This window comes from Hydractinia symbiolongicarpus, chromosome 15, assembly GCF_029227915.1.
Source record: "Hydractinia symbiolongicarpus strain clone_291-10 chromosome 15, HSymV2.1, whole genome shotgun sequence".
In the NCBI taxonomy this organism is placed as follows: Eukaryota; Metazoa; Cnidaria; class Hydrozoa; order Anthoathecata; family Hydractiniidae; genus Hydractinia; species Hydractinia symbiolongicarpus.
The window spans coordinates 9,749,187-9,771,418 of NC_079889.1; the positions used below are offsets into that span (position 1 = coordinate 9,749,187).

At 34.7% G+C, this 22,232-nt stretch overlaps 3 protein-coding genes across 3 annotated transcripts; 2 read left to right on the forward strand and 1 right to left on the reverse strand.

Annotated features, from left to right (window-relative positions):
* The first annotated feature begins 1,335 nt into the window (after positions 1–1,335).
* Positions 1,336–2,803, forward strand: LOC130628610 (uncharacterized). Its single transcript, XM_057441591.1, has one exon. The coding sequence runs from the start codon at positions 1,814–1,816 to the stop codon at positions 2,444–2,446; it is 633 nt and encodes a 210-aa protein (XP_057297574.1). The 5' UTR covers positions 1,336–1,813; the 3' UTR covers positions 2,447–2,803.
* Positions 2,804–3,303: 500 nt separating this feature from the next.
* On the reverse strand, positions 3,304–9,861 carry LOC130628609 (uncharacterized). Its single transcript, XM_057441589.1, has 4 exons — positions 9,727–9,861; positions 6,182–6,516; positions 5,515–5,919; positions 3,304–4,611 (listed from the first exon to the last, which is right to left on the reverse strand). Exons 1-4 carry the CDS (start codon positions 9,767–9,769, stop codon positions 4,303–4,305), a joined length of 1,092 nt encoding a protein of 363 aa, XP_057297572.1. The 5' UTR covers positions 9,770–9,861; the 3' UTR covers positions 3,304–4,302.
* Positions 9,862–12,144: 2,283 nt separating this feature from the next.
* Positions 12,145–14,693, forward strand: LOC130628964 (uncharacterized). Its single transcript, XM_057442031.1, has one exon. The coding sequence runs from the start codon at positions 12,216–12,218 to the stop codon at positions 13,833–13,835; it is 1,620 nt and encodes a 539-aa protein (XP_057298014.1). The 5' UTR covers positions 12,145–12,215; the 3' UTR covers positions 13,836–14,693.
* Positions 14,694–22,232: the final 7,539 nt, after the last annotated feature.

A 22,232-nucleotide genomic window follows, 5' to 3' on the forward strand; every position in this document is an offset into this window, starting at 1 on the left:
CTTTCATTAGCGTTGCGCTTAATGATAGGTTCGATATGCAAAAAGAGACAGCAAAACGTCGATCCAGGATCGACGTTTTGAAATAGCGATAAACGGTTGAATTTCCGCGAATTTTTTTTATGCATATTTTTATCTAGATGTGAGAATAGCTAAAAAACAAATCCTGTCAGCTGAGTAAGTAAACTGCCCTAATGGAGAATTTTCATAATCTTATTTCAGAGAATCCAATTTAAAAATATTTGCAGTCCTCCCACACAAACACTAGGAAATAGGTTGGCTTCCCAGTTAACATTTTTTCGTTTATTAAAAATCAGGAAGTTCTATCTAATTATGACAGTAAAACCTCTCTGTTTTATGAAAAGATTTATTTTTTTCATGTTTAGCCAGTCGTAAAATTGCCCTAGGTCATTGTCCTCGTCCTGGTTTTACTTACCCAAAGTAGTTATGTAGAGATAAAAAGAGGTTTCAATTTTATTTTTCTGTGAAATGGTCAGAAGTTTGTCCATACAATATGACATTTTAAAAAAGGAGGTTTTGGATTTGGTTTTCCAACACAATACCCACTAAACAATGTATTTTATTGGAGCCCATTGTAGTCCCCAGCGCTCTTTAAAGAGCTCAGAGACGAGGATGGTTGGGGCACATTATTATATTATCACTGTTAATTCGACCCTAAGGTTTTTTGTCTTTCTTCACAATCTCGGACTATCACATTGACTTCCTAGGCCGTTAAGGCTGGGTCTCATGTCGTTTTCCTTTGGATGTAAGAAAAAAGCCCTGGATAAGAGGAACAAGCCCTGGGGGTGGGGTTCTGTTTTGTAGCAAAAAATGATGTTCCAACAAAACTCAGAGAAAGAGAAACAGACAGCACGTGTCTTATCAAGTTCGACCCCAGCACCATTTAGCTATCAAAAATAGCAGTCCCGTGGATAAGCAAATAGTTCTGGGGACGAGGTTCTTTTTTCATATCAGACTATCAACTAGACCAGAATATATTTATCCTGGTTTTGTCTTTCCAATAGAGGCTATTAAAAACACTCCATCGTTGTGTTTAAATTCTTACAATCAAGTATTGCATGAAAATTTAACATGATAAAAATTATATTGTATTAGAAAAAACGGGGGTAATTGAACAAGCAGAAATTTTAATAAACTTACTGGGTTGCTCATAAAGAAACTTTGTCAATTTTGCAGCTCCTTTCAATTTCAAGTGCTTTAACGGTATAGAAAATTGCTTAGTACGATAAGAATAACTGGTTTTTATTTAAAAGAATTTTGCGAAAATTTAACCTCCGGATATGATATAACCAGATCTATATGGGAAGATTTCTTTTTAATTATAATAAAATTGCATGCAAAACAAATTTTACATTAACTTTAGGTTTATCAAAACATCCTTGTAGTTAGTTGCAGAAACAATTCGAACCATTGGAAAGAAACTTTTCGCAATAAAACTCTACGACCTAGCTTGGTTCACAATTTTTGCAGATGACTGAATTATCGAGGTAAAGTCTGTTGTAATCTATTTCAGAGAGTAGTTAGTAAAAGAGAAAGAGGGAATTTGAAAGTGAAATAACTGTAGACAAAACAACAAATAATTTGAAGAGACGATTTCAAAACACAAGAGAGGTAGGGCTTATCGCATTATCGACAGTTAAAGTTTATATAACTGGTTCAGTATTCGCGCCAACCGTTTGCGTGGACCTTAAGCTTAAAGAGACTCACGGTTAACGTCAAGTAAAAGATAAAGAAGAAATATTAAAAAGCAGTGCATGAACTTGTGATACTCCGAACATCAACAAAACATTACAGTATGATGGACGATTCGGAGAGCCTACCAGACGAAATGGAGGAAAACCGCCAACGTAGAATACTTAACGGAATGATCGTTTTTGATCTGTCGTACGTCACAGACACATGGTTGGGTCGTGTGAAGTTTTTTGAATTAATTTTCGTTACATTAGCTGGATGTATTTTACCGAGCGTAATTGGTGTGTTTTTTACACGATTCTCATTTTACACATTTGTCGTGTGGACCAGTTTTATGTATATTTCGCTGGATTTAATTCTTCACGTTACGTCACTATGGCGTCGTATGCCCAAGTTATGCACGTCGTCGGATATTCTACTCTATCCTGTCTTGATGGGAGCGCTAGCTTTTATGATTAGCAGTTGCCTGGTGGCTTCCGTCGCTGATCATTTTCCTGGATCGAGAGGAACACGCTGCGGCCTTTCAGCTGCTTTTGGTTTCCTTATGATGTTACTTTTTCTGATCGAAGCCTTTCTCCATTACAGAAATATTCCACACAATAATAACAACGATGAAGAAGACGAACGGGGGAGAACAATATCTGGGCCTATATTTAGAGGCGCGGAAAATCCTCCACCGTACACCCATCAAGACAGAGATATTTCAGATGCACCTGAACGTGGTGTGTTTTTGTAAATTAACAATGAATTCTGGAAACATATTTTTCGTGTTTCCCTTTATACGAAGACATGGTATTTGTTTTGTACATCCCTGCAGAAAAGTGGGAAATCCAGTCCTGGGGACGAGTTTTCGTCTTTTCGCAGCTTACATCATAATAAAGGATTAGTGAGTGTTTTATTGCATTACCATTAAAAGAGAAGTTTTCACCACATAAACTCTGTCGAAGAAGACTCTTGTCATTTGGGGACAAAAAAAAACTCTACTGGAAGATTTAAAGATCTTTGGCATTTTTTCTTAGATTTTAGAAACTAGACTTAACTTGTCACGAGAAATTATTTGATTAATTTTGAGTTCATGGCTTGTGTGCATCTACATGATATGACTTTTGCGAAAAGGCGGCTTGCAGCTAAGTGTATAGAGCCTTAAAAGGTCTAAATACCACCTTATGACACCTCGTTCCCAGGGCATTTTGCCTTGTTGATGTAGTTAATAACGGCTCAGGGGCCACAAGAACCTGGGTTCGAGATTGACCTTATGAAAACTTTCGAACGGTTAAGCATTAACTTCTGAGCTACGTTACTTATCGTAAACTGCTAATTACTCCCATATCAGATGTCGTAACGTAAAGCTCGCGAAAAGCAGACGACGCCGCATAAGCTCAGAGCATTTCGCTTCTTCGAATGTTAGCATGCTAAAAGCATATATTACAGGAAAAGGTGAAGCTACCTGGCTGCACATAGCATAAGAAATTATAGTTGAAAATTTTGGCACAGTCAACTGTATATGGCTATGCTTTCCCTTTTTTTATCTACAGGTAGCTAGGTAGCTGTAACACAAGTTGCAGATCAGTATAAATAAAATGAGTGAAGATATTAAAACTGAAACAATGAAAATGGCTGGGATAAAAATCACTTTTACAAAACGGAATAAAAACTTCAACATAACAGTGTAAATATATCTAGCTAGGGTACTCCCTCAACATGTCCTACGTTGTAGCCAAAATCCTAAAATTGTTGTGAAAAAACGTGATTAAATAACTACTTTAAATTGAGAATGCATGCCTAAACTACAAAGAACAGAGACTAAAAAATTCGGTACAAAAAAGAGAACCCCATCAACATGAACCCAACCTTGATCCAAGGACCTGTTGTGTCTTTTGCATATCGGACGACGAGACCTATCAATAAGCGCAGCGCCATGGAGAGACAAAGAGCCCTGGGAACGAGGTTAACATGAACCAACATCAACACCACGTCAATACTCGAAAGGAAATATTTACTGCAGGGCAAAACTTTGGCATTTTTTTAGGAATACTAGCGCAAGACGCCATTTTGTTTTTAAGGCAGACGGGAGTGTACATTTCCAAAAAATGACTGCCTCCCCCGGTTTCCGGACTTTTTTTTATCATTATGGACTTCGCGCCGACAAACAAACAAAATACAGCTATTAGACCAGTCGGTCACCCGTAGAAAAATGCACAGCATAACGCTGCGTAACTGTTACTCGTCCTTTATATATCGCATTTCGTGTTTCCATAACACGACGTTTTCTAGCAGATGGGACAAAATACAACTGTCATTAATATAAAGATAAATACGATGTCTGTGAAAATTATTATCAAGCAGAGAATCGAAATTGTTCCAAAGCAAAGTAATTAGGTTGACCTTGCAAATGAAGTAACTTCTCTATTGTCAACATTTTGTGACACTTGGAAAAATATAATTTATATATAAATATATATATTAAATGATAACTTTTATATCACTTTTAAAACCTTAAGTTTTATGTTCAATATTTGTACACATCTGTTTTTGGTTCAGTCCACAAATTTGAGACCTGGTAACGAAACTGGTTTATTCAGTGTGAATTTATCATTCCTTGTAAATTGCGTATACCATACATAACACGTCCATTTCGCCGTTGCTATAGCAATAATCAATAACTTTGTCTCTACTGGTATCCCATAATCCTCTGCTTGCTATTCTTATTGACTGTTGTTTTGTCTTCATTATGGATACTATACAGATCAACTTGTAGCGAGGTGGATATAAATGTTTTACTTTCGTTTTTATAAGATCGGCGATTAATCCGCACATATGTTTTGATTCGTCGGAGTCGTAACTTTTGCCGGTGAAGTATTCCATGATGGTTGACTCAACTGTTCTTTTTACCGCCACGCACTACAAATAAATTTTTAACGGTTTCAGGTAATTTTTACCGTTTGACCAGGCAGATAAAAAATGTAGCAAATAGGATAAGTAGTTACAGCTACTATACTTAACTTAATTGAAAAAGCTTCCAAATTCTAACTCATACGTTTAACTTGGGATTATAAAGACTCACTTCACCATCCCAACAGTCAAATATTAGTCAATTAATTAGAATTCCTACCCTCCCTCCTCCCTTCTACCCCCCGCAATTAATTCATTTCACGTTACCTCTCAAATTCTACTTCTATTTATTGAGAAGAAGTAAAGTTTCTTTTGATCACAAATTGAAACATTGTATCTGATTGACAGAGTTCAGAATAATGTTGCATTACATTGACTTGTTGTTTAGTGGTGTACGGCAAACACAAAATGTCTTTCCTAGAAATATCCACGTTTCCTAATTGTTCTAACCCTCCCTTAGTTGTAGATAGTTTTCATTGTCGTGGATCTTGGTCTCTTTGGAATCTGCCCTCTCTCTTTCCGCGGACAAAATAAGGTGACGTACTTATGGGTTATAATTGATAAAACAAAATCACGTGTTTCCTTGCTGAGTTACGTTGATGTCACAATCAAATTCAAACTTTTCGTTTATTCGAGTTCGAAGGCGAGTGATACTCGCCTCACTTTAAGAACTAGGGGAGTCTCTAAACAAATTATATACTTCCTCTTATTTTGCCTTTTACTTCAGGCTTACTTTTGCTTACAAGTTGCTTCGTTTTCTTTAAATGATTTACCCTCATGTTAATTATAGGATTTTGATTACAAAAGGGCGTGTAGTGACGCATTTTTCATTACGTTTCGCCAGTTTATTTTATTCTGGACAATATTAATCTTAAGTCAACCTCTAGGGAGAAATTAAACAAACGAACTTACATCATATTCTGTCGAAGAACACTGTAAGACTTTACTTTTCTTTTTCTTCTTCTTCACTTTCTTTTGTTTTGTCAGAGAACTCGGTGGTCTGCTACTTAAAGGTGTTGGTTGTGATTCACTCTCTATTGGTGGTACCCAGTTTCCATCCAATACAGGACTATGAACGTGCTCCTCCTGAGAGAGTTTGATGGGTACTTTGAGAGTTACGAGCGTACCATTCTCTTTTAATTTCTTGCTTTTGCATCTCTGTAAAGGAGTTTGTGATCGAAGAGTTGCAGTTGAACTGCTGGACGTGATGTTATTAGTAATGTTAAGGAATTCTTTCTCAAGTCTGTTTTCCTCCATTATGGACTCCAATATGGCAGCAATGCGATCTGGTGGAGTTGGTTCATCGTAGTGGACTAACTAACAATAACAAGAAATAAATCTAAGAAACTGATGTTTATTTTTGGATCTCAAAAACAAATCTAGGTCTATATTTTGTTAATGTACTGCACATTGCGTTCTTGTCTTAAACATAAAAATTAAAAATAGAAATCACCGTTCAAAAATATGCCCTGTATTTCCGTAATATTAGAAAAAGACATCTTGATAAAACATCTTCCTATCCAGGCTTTTGTTGTATAGGAAAATGGAGACGATGTTATTGACAAACAATAAAAATTACCTCGAAATGTCCATAATCTCTTTCAGTAGTCCACGTAAACTTCTTCAAATCTATCGATTCTTTCATCGCATTTACTAAGCTTTGAACTGCTCTCTCTTCATCAGTTTTGCCATGATCTTCCTCATATTCTCTTTTGGCTTCTCCACATGTTCTTTCTTGTACTTTGTTATCTCTACCATTTTGACTTTCAGAATTTGCTACTGCATTATCTTCATCATAATCATTTCCAGCTGTTGCAGAGAGAATCCTGTCAATAAAATCCGGTGCTTTTACTTGTTCAAATTTTTTGGTTTTGTATTGTGGAGCGTCGATTGCTTCGCTAGCCTTTTTGTCATCTGGAAAAAATAATGAGTGAGTTGTGTTAGAAGGTTTATTTAACTACCATCGTTGACCAAATTAATAAAACAAAGGCAATTTTTTCGTCATTTTTAAGTACAACCAAAGAGTTCAAATGGAACTAATCTGCAGAGGACACGTTGCAAAGTCGATACCTTTGCGCACACGTAGGCAGGGTAGAGAGCATTTTAAGTTTGGTACTGCCATTCTCTAGCGCAACGAGGTAATCCACGTCGGGGCTCACGAAGGTCGCAAAATTCGAAAAAATGGTCGTGCTGTCTTCAGCAACAAATAGCCTTTTTTAAGTGACATAATCAAGTACCGAATCCGAATTTCTAAGCCCACTCTAAACAAGTGAACTTTGACAAGTTCAAAAAGTGAGATTCATTGTAATCAGTGAAGGCGAAATTTAAAATTAAATATGGCATTTTATTATGCTTTGTCCATGGCTGTAGCTGGAATTGCTTTTAGGTTCTTTCAACAGCTCTTTCTTCGCTTGTCCTTACACGTTCATCTAGCCCAATGTCATCGTAAATTAATTAATTAGCCTTATATAACTCGCTAACATTTGTAGAAAGCCAATTTATACTTTTTGATGTAGTAGGAGTGAAACAATAATAGCAAGTAAGCGGTTCAACTTTGAAATCCTGTACCAAGAAATATGACTAAGTATTTAAGATTTTGGATCGTATCCGAATTCTTATTGAAATCGCCCGATTTTCCTCCTTTTTTTTCTTTGCCCGGCATCTTGATCAAAGCGCCATCGATGCCGCTTCCGTTGTTGGGACAACGTCTTGTAATGACGTATTTTTTGTGAGGGAAAGGACGACCAATCCAGGTTCAGGCCAGTTTGCTTTGCGTTGAAGAATAATCCCAGGGGTTGTACCCAAAATATATCTCAATTTTTGACACAATAATTTCCCTTTCCTATTTCAAATTTCATCCCCAATAGCCGACAAATTTTGACAATTTCAGACATTTGTTTTCTACAAAAGCGCCTGATCCTCCTATCCTCAAAAATTCACTTTTCATAAATCACCGTTAAGTTGGTCATTTTTCCCGCTTAAATGATTTAATGGTGTGCTGTTCTACAAAAAATTAGTGAAGGAAATTTTGCCGACACTGTACAATGCTTTTCAACACTTTTCAATGTTTCGGCGATAATTTGCATAAGTTTGCATGTGATGCGAACAATAATTTTTATCATCAGATATATGCATTAAAATCTGTTTTCCTTTGGGAACCACAATTGATGCTAGTCTGCAAAATAACAAGTAAAGTACTTCTTTTTTTAAAATACCACCTTTTAATCCTTTTTAGTCATTAATATTTTTAGAATAAAAGCCTTCCTCAAAAACGCCTTTATTCAACAAACGCGCCACTCAAATCTAAATTTAGCTATAATAAACTTCATGTTCTTTGGAGTAACAACATTTCCTGTTCCAGATAGAACAGACGATATATATAGATGTGATTTTAAGCATATAACATTTTTTGTTATGCCATATTAAAGTTATTTAAGGGAGTATTTTCATATGGAGAAAAAAAAGGTGGAAACCCAGGGTCCCGGTTGTTTGATATTCGTTTCAGTGATATTTTTCTAGCAAAAAATGCTTTGCGCTTATATGTAAAATATACAGGCCGCCTAACCGAGATCCCGGTACAAGTACCAGGATCTCGGTTAAGTGGGGTGTTTTTTTCCCATGTAAACGCAATTTCTGAATTCAACCGGGTAACCGGGCTGACATTTTTATTTTTGTGCATGATTAAAGTTAATTTACTTGCATAAAACTTGTTCTACGGAAATGCTACAAATATTAAAGAATAAACTCTTTTGTCAATTGTTCTATCTTCACAAACGATTAATGAAGATAATGTTATATGCATGGAGAACAATCTATATTATAATAGCCGTATACGTCTGTCCGTCTGTCTGTCTGTCTCGCAAAATAGTAGCTTAGCTGCGCAAGTAGCGAGACGCACGCAATGCGGTATAAAAATGGCGGGCGAACCCGTGGATTTTTCCACGGGCTAATAAAAACACTCCAGATGAAAAAGATTATCATCAAATTTTATTTGTCGTGTTTTTATTTTGACAAAATACATTTTTTGGAAGAATGTTTGTAATTTAAATTTACTTCAGAACGCGCTGTAAAATTTATATAAACATCTTTCGTGAATTTTTAAGCCCGCCTAACCGGGCCAGCTCGCCTCACATGAACGTATAAAAATATTAGCCCGCCTGACCAAGCCAGCTCGCCTCATATGAACAGCCCTTAAAAGGTAATACAATTCCACTCTCTATTTTGGTTTACATTACATGCGAATTAAATTTGATTGGCTACTTAGTTAGCCAATCATTTTAATCACAGCAGATGTTTTTAATTACTAATCTAGAGACAAAACCATGATATAGTGCTGGAGTGTTTTCGTTTGACATTGATACCATTGTATTGTTCTAATAAATACGCAAATTAACAGCCGTATCTTCCTTTTCCCCTACCGACAACCTTTCACACGCTTTTCACATGCAACACAAAATTTTGTCTCAGTTCTTAAGTTTGGTTTTACAGCTCCAGCGTTTGTTTACCTATTGTCTGTTGACTATCTATTTGAGCCGAAAGAATTTACCATTTTCTCAGTTAAGCTCCACTATTTTTTGTCGTTTTCCATTTTTTTTATTTACACAGTTAAGGATGCTTGCTTACAAGTTGTTCTGTTGTTTAAAAGATTTAAGCCTCGTGTTGCTTCTGATAAGTTGGTTATAAAAAAGAGTATTTTGTTTTCGCAGTAGTTTGGCTTTCTCACAAGTGAAAACCCAATAATGCAGCAGACATAAAAGTTAAATATACAACCTATAACTGCACATTTATCATTTGTGAAAATTACATAAGTTGGATATTTTAATTTTGTTCCCTTTAAAATAAATGGTCATAATTTTTATTACAACAAAAAACTTTGCATGCATCACTTTTAAAAATTAGATAATTTCGATATTTCGACTTTCTACCTTTTAAAATAAATTATCACAACTCCACACCTTTGCAATAAATTCTGTCTGATTACGTATGTAAAAACTGACACTTTGACGAGATTAGTTTAGTTTTCCTACTGATCCCCTATTTCTTCTCATTTATTGGACCGTTTATTAGAGTCGCACACGCTAATTTTAAGGGTTAATAGAGATATCTATAGCAAAATCGACCTACCAATTTCATTTCCAACCCAGGACAATCTTACAACGTCTTTCATGATGTAAATCTAAAACTTTTTAACTACCACAACAACACAGATATGCAGCTTGCAAAATAAATTTTTCTTCTCTTTTTTTTGTTTAAATATAATATAGAATTTTCAATGAGACAAGTAAATATTGGAGAATAATTTCTTATATTAGTTAACAAAAAAAATCTGAATCGATATTAAACACTACTTTAAATTATTCAGGAGAAGGTTCATATAACATTTTTTTACATTATACACAAAAAACACGGAGCAGTTAATAACACGCTAACTAAATATGAAATTAAGGGTGGAAAGGATTTCCAACTTGGAATCTAAATTGTTTACTTTAGATAAACATAACTTAGATAATTGTGGAAATAATCTTAACTTGTATTTTCCATAATTGTGTTTAAAGCTTAGTACAGTCAAGGGAGAAATATACTAAAACAAGATGGCTAATATCGAAGTTGGTCAACACAATTAATTACATGAACTCTTTGTCTCACATTTGGAAGTGGTTAATGTTAAGAGTGGACTCACTTCATAGGTTACATACTTAAATCTCTACTCTTGAAACGTACTAATTGTTAGTCACGTCAGCACGACTAATTTTCATCGAATTTTGGCACAAAAATGTTACTATTTCGTTCTGTGGGAGTTCTAGCAAATTTTAAACTTTGTCCAATTGGCCTGCAGGTTCAGGAAAGTAACGATTTAAGAGTGCTGCGTCAGGGTTTTGATCATTTGACGAAAAAATGCCCTTGTTTCATTAATTTTGTGTGTAGATTAAGGCCATGTAGAATGTTAACGAAATCGGTTGAAAACCCATCGATAGATTAAAGAAGGTAACGTTTGTGAAATTGAAACCTGAACTTATTATTGTAGCCGCATATAGCGAGCACTTTAATTTCGAGAAAACGCAAGCTGAGGTGCCACAGATTTTGCTTACATCAGCATCATGTCATTAAACACAAAGTTTCAACCAATCAGTAATGCCATAGTTAAGGGACTTAAAATTTTATATTTAAAAGAAAGCAAACATCTACAGAATCTTTGTCTGTAGCGGCAACACATTTTCTATAAAGGAGAAAAAATTCGCTACTTTTAGTGAATTTAAGTGCTTTAATTCTTTTTTTTTTACAGATTACCATGAGTGTTGTTTTCTTTCGCTGACATTGGTCACACACATCGACACTAAACTTTAGAGCCATGAAGCTGATTTCAAATTTATTTTATTCTGTGCAATTTGCCCAAACCATTACTATTTATATATTTTTTCGTACGTAATTCTGGTCCATAATATAAAATTGTCACAATAGCCAGTCAACATTCTTGGACAAATGCTGTCCTAATCTTACCCAATGCCACCCAGCGTCATGCTTTATTTCATAGTTGAAGTCTTGCGACTAAGTTCAAACTAAATGAAAGATTTGCTGGGTATCTGGCGTGGATGTGTTTTATCGGAAGCTAAAAAAAGCATAATTTAGATTTTCTAGATAGTGACAGGTTTTTATTTTTTTGAGTAGTTAACTTCATCCGCAGGGCTTCATGCCTTGAAGGCCTGTTAAGCAAGCGCTCGCAAAGCCACTAATTTAGAAAACTTTTTTTCCTTGGATTAAAAATACCCGCATTGCATTCACAGAGAGATAAAGCTTTCTTTCTAACTCGTTTATATAAAACAATCATTTTCGTCCCATTAAATCAAGTACTTGTCGATATTGTGCAATATACAAAACTATCTACAATATTTGAGTAGCGGTAAAACGTATTTTTTTTTTTAGTTTCGCGAAAATTAGTTGAATTAAGGTATATTTCGCACATGTCGTAAGTGATAAAATAGGTAAAAGCTCCATTATTAAAGTGTTGAAGCATAATAATCTTTCAATTCACATGAAGTGCGGCAACACGGAACATAGCTACACTCTAACTACATCTAAAGCCACACATCAATTTAATTGGTTGATTTTCTCATTCTTATCCCCAAAGTTTGTTGCCTGATGTCAAAGCTGCTAGCGTTTACTTGTGTTAGTTTTCAATTTGTGGACCATAGAATAATCCGTGTGTGTTTTTACAAAGGAAAGAAAAGGTCAATTCGATTGCATAAGAAAGGAATCCAATTTTTTTTGTTTTAATTAATTTGCGTCATTGGTGACCGCGCCTACTAATTTGTTCGTATTTTAACCCTATTATACCTAGCTTTTTTGTCCCTTGTAACCCTCTGTGTGTGTATCCAAAGTTATGCCTAGTCAAAGAGTTCGCGGGCACTTTGTGCCCGCCCAGGAATAATAGGGTTAAAGTTGTCATCAAATAATACTCAATATGCGAAGAAACGAAGGGGGATGCTTTGCGGTTGTACCAAATATGCGCAAAATTTTGTCAAACTCATTTATTCAACCTTCGGCATTGATCTTTTAATCTTAAAGTCTTCCTTATTGCATAGTAGGCGAGTCCAGATAAAAAAGAACATGAAGATATGAAAATATGTTTTATAAAATTAATTAAAATAATGTTTTGGTTTTCAAGAAGAAATATATTTTTTCTGAATTTCACAATCGGTGTGTTACTTGTGACTTTTATTACGTTACGTCTCCATAACATTGGTATTATTGATTTACGACTACGCAAGCCCACTGTGAAACTTACTATTACAAATATAAAAGCTACTACACCAACCAATAAAACTCCTTTGCGAATTCCGTGGCGATTTCATATAGAAGAAGATGGCTTTGTTTTCCCTCCGACAGATAACAAAGAAAGATTTATAACGTATGAAAGGTTAAATGGTTCTTGGACTAAACAACTTCTGCAGTTTGAAAACGCGAATGTATTCGCTTATCTATTGAAACGTACGTTACTTGTTCCGCCATTATTTCCTCATAAATCGAGTATGGTAAATAACTTAACAGAAAAGAGCAAAGATGACAATTTTTATATGTCAGAAGTTATAGATTTTGATTTATTGTCTAGCATGATCAAACTAGGTGAAATTGACACAACTCAAGTGGACAATATAAAACTTATGAAACGTTATACCGTATGTCATGACCCCCGTCTTGGTTTTTGGTTAGACTATATTCCATCTGTTGAAAACATTCAAACATGGCGTCTGTTAAAAGAGCAATATTTCTCACCTTTGAAATTGAACTTAAATGGTTTGGAAAGACAATATATATGTCCTGGCACAGAAAATTATATAGATAGATGGGGTCCCCCACTTCATGTAAAAGCGTTATATAGAGGTATCCTGACGGAACTGTATAAACGGAAAGAAGATTTGATATTTTTTCAGGGGGATACACTTGATACTACACATATTCGTTTCTTTGACAAACAGAGAGCTCAGAAAGCTCAAGAATTGTTGTTATTTTATATTCGATTCTCTAAAAAAATCACGAAGACGACAAAAAGACTGGCTCGGTTACTAGGTTACGGATATATTGCCGTGCTGGCAAATCATGTCGTCGGTAGTAAAGACGACGGCAGTATATCAACGTTTATCGCAAACGAGGCGGAACGTCATAGCCTAAAAAATGCGTCACGGAATGTGTTGATTGTCAGCAAATCTAATCAGCATCATTTATTTACAAATTTGCAGCAACGAGGCTTCAACCTCGTCTTCGCTGAAACTTTTATTGAAAATAATTTACCTAAACGAGCACATGCCTTTTTGAGAGACAAAGTACATCTTCTATCTTTATTGTTGTGTGCGTATGCAACCAAATTTATCGGATTACCGGGTACATCTGATTTATATTTTGTCGAACATTTGCGTTTACAAGATACGACATTAATTGACGGTCTAGTGACGGATAAAGTTAGCGTGAGATGGGCAAAGCATACAACAAGGGACAAAGCTGACGAAAGAAAAGTGTTAATAAGAACGACAAAACCTCCAACGTCAGTAAAACGAATGGTTCATGAATTGTCAGCTGCACAAAGAGCTCAGAACATAGCACAGATGAAACAGAAAGTAACTTTTCGTAAACCAGTGAAGAAGCTGGATCGTTTAAATAGCATTGCTTGTATTTTCTGTAACTATATTCGATACGTGACTGGTTTACACGGCTGTCCAAACATGAAACATATATGTTGAAACTAAAAAATATAAAAAAAAACAAGTCGATGGAAACACTGATCCAGGTCTGATACTTTATTGGTTGCTTTCTGATAACCAATCGGATGTCAATATTGTTAATTTATTCCAGTGTGTTTTATTTTGGATTTGAAATCTATTTTAGCGCGTGTAACAACCAGGTTGTTTTGTATGAAACTTGAAATAGACATCATAAAGTAATCGCGCGTAAAATACATGAAGGGTAATTAGTATTTTCAAGAAAATAAAACGATGAAGCATTTTTTTATGAATACACGAATGGTGAATGCATTTTACATAATTCCATTTGTAATTTTAGGTAAGAGATTTTATTTTGTTACTACTTCTGTTTTCTTTCTTTCTTTCTTTTTATTTATTTTAGGATATTATTTGTATTAATTTTTGCGCGAAATTTAGAACAGAAATCACGAAGAAAAGGGTTCGAACCAGAACTAAAACGCGCGAAAATATAATTTTGTAGTTTACATTGAAACCCATTATTTAGTCTAAGTCCTAAACTTTTGCACGCGTGAAAATATAACCATATTGCTTTTGTGCGCAAATTGGTAAGGGGAGGCTTCGTCTGTAAAAAAAAATTGTAATTCCTTGAAAAACATTGGGGTGACTAGAATTCCATACGCGAGAGCAGAAGGTTCCAATAACGTTTAATAAAATGACCTGTTGCCAATATTATTACAAATGGTTTGGATTTTTTAATTAATCTAAAACATACGCCTTTTTGGCGAAATTGAACAGGTGGAATAAAAGTGAGGAATTTTCAAGCGTAAATATTACGCCTGCCTTAAAAAAAACGCCATTGGAAAACAGCCTTTCATTGCATTTCATGTAGTACCTACTACACCTTTACGATAATTCGGGAAATCTAACACTCCATCGCAGCTCATTTGCAATCGGAGGAGGTAAACATCACACTTTTATAAGAGTTTATTAAGCAAAAAACACGTTCTTTCGTGATAAATTTTCTTGCGTTTTTATGGAAAATTACATATAATTTGAATCTTATTATTATTAACGTTTCCTGAAAATTTGAAAGAACTTGATTTGAAGGAAGTTAAAAAACTGGAGAAAACACGCTTTCGTCTTTAACAAACTCTTATAAAAACATGTTTTTTACCTCCTTTCTTCCGATATTGTAAAACTATGGAGAACCGTAGGAACGCATATACAATTGAAGTATCGTAAAGGTGTATTACCAATGTTTCCTCAGAGTAGTCAACAGGATAAGATTTATAGTGTGTTAAACGTCTAATATCTGTTATTATTACTAAGTAACCTTTTTCGCTAATTGTTACTTGTTAAGAGGATTGAAATTTATCACATTACTCCTTACATAATATTGGAAGACCTTTAAAAAATGTTTATTAACAGCACCACCCTTTAAGAAAGCTTTCATGCTCTAGGCAATGCATTTGCACTACTCTTTAAGTTCATTTTCCAGGAACATATGTCGTTGTTGTTTTTGTTGTCGGTGGTGATGTTGTAGTTGTTGTTGTTGTTGTTGTTTCTGTAGCTGGTCTAGTTCCATTTCTACACTGCACATTTTGTTGCAACTCACATCTTTTGGTTACCACTGAATACCATAATCGTTCACCAAATGGTCCCATGGGACAAATTCTCCTCATGGTTCGTGAGTTGGTGCATGAAACGTAATGATCGCATGAAGAAGGATCCGCCGCATTCTGCCAACCACGTAGTAAGCATAGGTTATTATGAAGTTCTGTCTGTCTAGTAGGTCTGACATGTATCGGATCAGTTATGATAACTGTTGTAAAAAGAGGAAAATCATCATAAGCATTATTTCTATCTATATATGTACCGTTGAGGAGTATACGGATATTAGTGCAGTCGGTGGTCCGTGGATAAATCCTAGCTTCTATGACTATTTGTTATTAAGATGGTAGGCGTTGAGAGATGCGACCAAGAACGCTTTAATAGGAAGCATTCTCAAGAACTCACAAACAAAGAGGAGGTATATAGCCTGTATTTTATTAAATAGCAAGATAGATTTATTTTTAAATTGAATTAAATTTTAAATTGAAGAATTTCATAAGTTACAAGTACAGAAGAGAAGATATAGGTTTTTACTTTGAATTACAAGAACGAAAATAAACTTTCAGAAAAAAAGGTGAAAAGTTTATTCTGCAAAGTACTTACTACTGCTATTCTCTGGTAGATTGCATTCCACGTTCTCCCTGTAATCACATACCGACAGTACGTCACTGAAATGTAGACCTTCAGGACAGTACCGCACATCAGCTTTCAAATGCAATGGACTACAATACACAAAGCGATTACACGAAAGTGGATAAGGATAAATACCAGCGTCTCTGTATTTGCAAAAATCTAGATGTATTTGTGCGTTTATACCAAACCAACTTGTCTTCTGACAGAACGGTGAGTTTGGCGGACTGCAATCAATTGCTGGTGGTAGAGGTTGCTCTAAAATAATATTTTTAAAACAATTTCTCATTAAGAAAGTTATGAACCACAAAAACTTATACTCGCATAACTAGAAATTAAATGGTCTTCAATAATGCCTAAAACGTAAATATAGTTTTACAGTACAAGTACAAAATAGAAAAATATCTTTTCTTTCGATCAATTGCAAGTTTTTTGCGCAAAACTTACTAATTTCGTCAAACCGCTAAATTTTCTTTTGTAAACACTTTCCTCCCTTGAAGGACGTTTTTGGCTTTTATATGCCGGTCTTTAAAGACGTTTCCTATTCGCCAGATCATGTTATGACGTAAGGATCTGGTGTGGCGTTATAGGGTCTGGCGAAAGATTTTTTACCCCTAAAAATTCTTAAAAGTAAATAAAAAATACTTTACTTTTGTTATTAATTTTAACAATAACCAAAATATAAACAAAGTACAATGTTCTTCAAGATGATGGATCAGCAACCATATTAATCCTGACACAGATTCTTACAAAGATAGACTAGGTTTCAGCATCGACAACCGAAGCAGAACTTAGTAACAGAATATTACCTTTGCCATAAAGAAACAAATTTAGAAACACGTTTGATGAAAAAAAAGAGACAAATGAAATAAATATTAATTTTTTTTTTGGGGGGGGGTAATTAAAGTTGCATGAAGTAAATTTTGTATTTTTGTCTTCTTTTAATTCGCGTAAAGCACTGAACAACGTTTGGTCAAATTAGGGACTTGTGGACTAAGGGAGGTTGCTAAGATAGTGCTAAAGGGGACTGAATAATACTAACTTGCTGCTTCAATTGAAAGTTGAAAAGTGTATCTTCCAAGCCGCCGAAATTCATCCTGATTGGTAAAACATGCAACCCAGTCTTGTCTTAATGGGAAGAAAAAGGATAGAGGAAATCGGTTAACTTCTTTTTGTGTAACTCCAATTCCAAACTAGAATATTAAATTGACATATGTAAAAGGTACTACTTGGAAATTAACAAATGTCATTTTTACCTTAGCTGAACTCCTACATTCTTGATCATTTGGTATGCTCAAATTATGAATGCTCTGAAACATTATTACTCTGTACACAAATATGGCATATGTAATATTGGTGTCGAGTGTGACCAGTGCAAGTTGAAATGAGTTTCGTTTAGCCTAATAAAAATAAAATTATTATCTTTCCAACAACACACACAGATTGCAATTTTAAGAAAAAAATTAAGAAAAATAGAGAAAATTATGTTCAAATAGTTTATAATTTGGGTGTAAAGAGGTCCAGTAGCTATAGTACGCAATATGATCATAGAAAAGAAGAAAAGCTATATTTACGAGATCTTTCTAACCTGTGGATTTGGAAAGTTATTAGCGTTAAACATGTTATTCCAAGTTATAAAAAGTGCATGGGTTACTGAAATAACGCCTAGTTTATTATTTGAAAAACCCTTTCTGATATCAGTTTCAATCCTCGATTTGTCAACACCAGTCAAATCTTTAGTACTCGCGTCTCTGTAAAACACTTCTCCTTCGCTGTTTGGAAGCCAAAATGGTGCAATGAAGGCTGCGCTGATATCCTTTAAATCCTCAGTTGGTGGACAAGCGCTAAGCGGTTCGTTAAAGTCAATAGTTATAAAACCATGTCTTGAAACCTAGTAGTAAGAACAGCAATCACTATACAACCTTAAGGAAATTATTTTTCGCGGAAATTAATCCCCTGTGAATTTCACGAGTTTGTTCCCCGCAGGAAGTATTGGGAAACTCGCGAAATTCGCAAAAATAAATTTCTGCTTGACTTGACTGAAACTTGGCTTTTTTTCTTCCTTTCTAGAAATAAAGATTTACACTATGGATAGTTAAATGGGCTTGGTGTGCCCTAGCACTTAAAACTCACGAAACCTTGTTCTATCTAGGGGTCAATGGCTTTCCTTGATATGAGGATGAAACAAGACACAAATTTATTCTAGACATCAAACATTGATGGGTTTTTGCTGACGTCAGAAAATTTTTTCTTTCACCGTTCGTTGAAATTACGTGTTTTGAAGACATATAACATATATTTGCGAAATATAAGGACTTGCTAACTTTGTAAACATTGAATTTTGCAAATATTGAATTTATCCCCAAAATTAATTTTGGTAAAGTAGTTTAGCCATTTTTAAGGCTCTTAAAGTGTAACTTTTTTGTGACACTTGTTGCTATATTCTGTAGCAAAAATAGCATTTCGTGTAAAAAATCAATCTCAATAACCATATTAGCATGTTTTTACAGTTAATTTTGTTTCTTTGCTTTCCCACGTGGTCTTCTTGCTTGCATAATCTACAAGCAGAGCTACACGATCCTAACGATTGCCTGAAAAAGACCGAAGACAATACAGGTCGATAATTTTTCCTTCTATCATGTTTTAATGTCTTAAACTTTCCCAGCCTTGTTTTTTTTATTATTTTTTTATGAAATTGCCAAATTTAATTTCCGCAATATCTTAAGAATCCCGTGTAACGAGAAATACTTTCATCTGTTTGTTATCCCCCGTTAAATTTTAGAAAACATGAATTTTACATAGATACAAAGCTCAAATTTTAATGAATTTTATATTGGTTCATTTTTTCTATCTGTTAAAAACGGCAGCGTGTCGAGTATCGGTTATTGGTATCAGAGTCTTAGTGTCCCGTGTCTTACAAAGAATGGAGGTCTCACTTTTCTTTAATGCCATTACACGATACCGAGTGCAGCATGGCGCATATTTTTCGAATTCTTCAACTTTTACAGAAAATTAAATTTGACATCGTTCAATAGTCTCCAAACAGTTAAGAAGGGCCTATTGTTAAATTTTAACAATTATCATTGGTTAAAAAAAATAAATTTCTGCGAAATCGATTAAATTTCGCAAACAAAGTCATTTTCTGCACACTAGAATTTGTGACATGAGAGGCGAAGTTGGAACCCAGATTGTTTGATCAAATAGACTACATCCGGCTTTGTTTGAATATATTCAATGGGTAAAGAACTTGCAAAGAACTTCTGCGGTAAATGCATCATTGACATCAGAACAAAACGGACCAAGTATTACAAATTGACTACTTACTCGAATACTCCTTTTCCTTAACTTATTGTCAAAAAATGACATCTTAAAGTTCAAACTCCTTAACTCGTGCATAACTTTCTCTGGTTTTCCATTGGTAGGTTTCTTTGGGATCCCTGGTACTGGAAGTCCAAATTTCCCTTCTTTATCCATAAAGAATTCACCAGGCTGGCATTGACAAATATATACCAACGTCAAAAATACCAATATAACTTTCATCATTCTGCTATACCAAAAAAACGCTTAAAGATAACTAAAAATTATTAGAATCAGCATCACTCACTAACTCAAAGTAATATTGCACTGTTAATTTTTATATAATAATTTTTATTATATTTTGGTATATTTTAAATATTATTATTACTAGTCGATAAGGCCCGTGGAAAAATCCACTGAGGGAGTATAAAAATAAAAAAGAAGCCTTATTTGAATTTTGATGACGTCAGCAACCTATCCACAAAAATAATAATTCAGAAGCTTGTTTTCACGTTGCCTCTATCGTGTAGAGCTGAAAGCGCTGATCAAGAAAATGTATATGATCATGTGCTTTTGATAAGCGGTTAATGAGATATAAGGGTTTAAAAATTTTGCTGAAGTCAGCAATGGCCCGTCAAAAGCTAAAAAATTTTTTTGGAAATTTATATACCTGTTGCCTTCCTCGTATAGATCTTGAAACGCTGATCAAGAAAATGTAAAGGATCATGTACTTTTGACAAACGGTTGCAGAGATATTAGAGCTTGAAGGTTTTTTGATGACGTCATCCATCCGTCCATTCCGAAACGGATTTGGGGACCTAGGTTTGGGAAACTTACCCAAATCGGTCCCAGGTGGTCCCTAGTTACCCACACGGTGAAAAATCATTGACGTCACCACCTCGTTTCCAAGTTATTTGGCCTCAAAGTTTTAAGTGCACTGCAATGGCTTCACTAATCTTAATTAACTTTCCTTTGACGTCAATACTATTTTAACGTTAAAGTTTGCTAAACTACAGAACAATTTTATAGACGATGTTTTATAGAATTTGTTAAAGAAAATTGAAAAGAATATAATCCACTTTGCAAAAGTCACAGACAGACAGACAAACAGACAGAACTGGCGTATTTTTTAGATAGATATCTATATAATAATACGCTAAGTGTGTCTGTCTGTGTGTCTGTGACAGGCAAAGTGAATGTGTTCATTTTCCTTTGATGTTGCCGAAAAATGCATGTCTATTATGCTAAATTTTCTGACATTACGGCGCGACGTCAATAACACTACTTTAACGTCAATATCCTATATTAAATTAATGAAGCCATTAAACTAAAACTTTGAGGGCAAATAACTTGGAAACGAGGTGGTGACGTCAATGATTTTTCACCGCGTGGGTAACAAGGGACTACCTAGGACCAATTTGGGTGATTTTTCCAAACCTATGTCCCAGAATCCGTTTCGGAATGCACGGGTTGATGACGTCATCAAACAACCTTTAAACCCTAATATCTCTGCAACCGTTTGTCAAAAGTACATGATCCTATACATTTTCTTGATCAGCCTTTCAAGATCTATACGATGAAGGCAACAGGTATGCAAATTTTTTTTAAAAAAAAAAAACGGGTCAGTGCTGACGTTAGCAAATTTTTTTAACCTTTATATCTCATTAATCATTTATCAAAAGCACGTGATTACATACATTTTCTTGATCAGCGCTTTAAACTCCGCACCATAGAGGCAACGTAAAAACAAGGTTCTAATTTTTTTGCAGATGGTTTTCTGCGACATCAAAATTCATATGACGCTTATTTTTCAATCTTATCCTGCCTCAGTGGATTTTTCCACGGGCTTTATCGACTAGCCTATATAATAATACGACAGTTCTGTCTGTGACTTTTGCAAAGTGGATAAAAAGTCTATAAAACATCATCTATAAATTTGTTCTGTAAATTACCAAACTTTGACGTTAAAGCAATATTGACGTCAAAGGAAAGTATATTAAGATTAGTGAAGCCATATGTTAAATTTTCTGACGTTACGGCGCGACGTCAATAACACTACTTTAACGTCAATATCCTATATTAAATTAATGAAGTCATAACAGTGCGCCAAAAACTTTGAGGCCAAATAACTTGGGAACGAGGTGGTGACGTCAATGATTTTTCACCGCGTAGGGAGCACCTAGAACCAATTTGGGTAATTTTTCAAAACTTGGTTCCCCAATCCGTTTCGGAATGGACGGGTTGATGACGTCATCAAAAACATCTAAACCCCAATATCTCTGCACCCGTTTGTCAAAAGTACATGATCCTATACATTTTCTTTATCGTCGTTTCAAGGTCTATACAATGAAGGTAACACTGACGTCAGCAAAATATTTTAAACCCTTATATATACTTAGTCGTTCGTAGAAAAGATATGATCCTATACATTATTTTGATCAGCGTTTCAACCTCTACACGTTACAGGCAACGAATAAACTAAATTTCGCCAATTTTTTTAGGATTTGCAATGCTGACGTCAGCAAAACGTATTAAAACAACCAACTTTTTCAATGTCCTATTGCCTAAGTGGATATTTCCACGGGTCTTTATCGACTAGTCGTATTATAATATTTAAGTAACATCAACTTGTCATCATTCTTCTACATCAGCGAAAAGAAAAAGCAGTGAGATATAGCTAAAAATTAAAATTAATGTTAAATTAAAATTAAAGTAAAATTGCATTGAATATTTATTATATTATTTAAGTAACATCAACTTGCATCAACCCGTAATCTTCAACTTTAATGAAATACACAACAATCACTACCTTTTACCTTCTTACCGCTTTACACTTGTCTGTTTTAAAAATAAACTGCTATAATCAACATATGAGTAGAGTCAGCTTATTTATAGGCT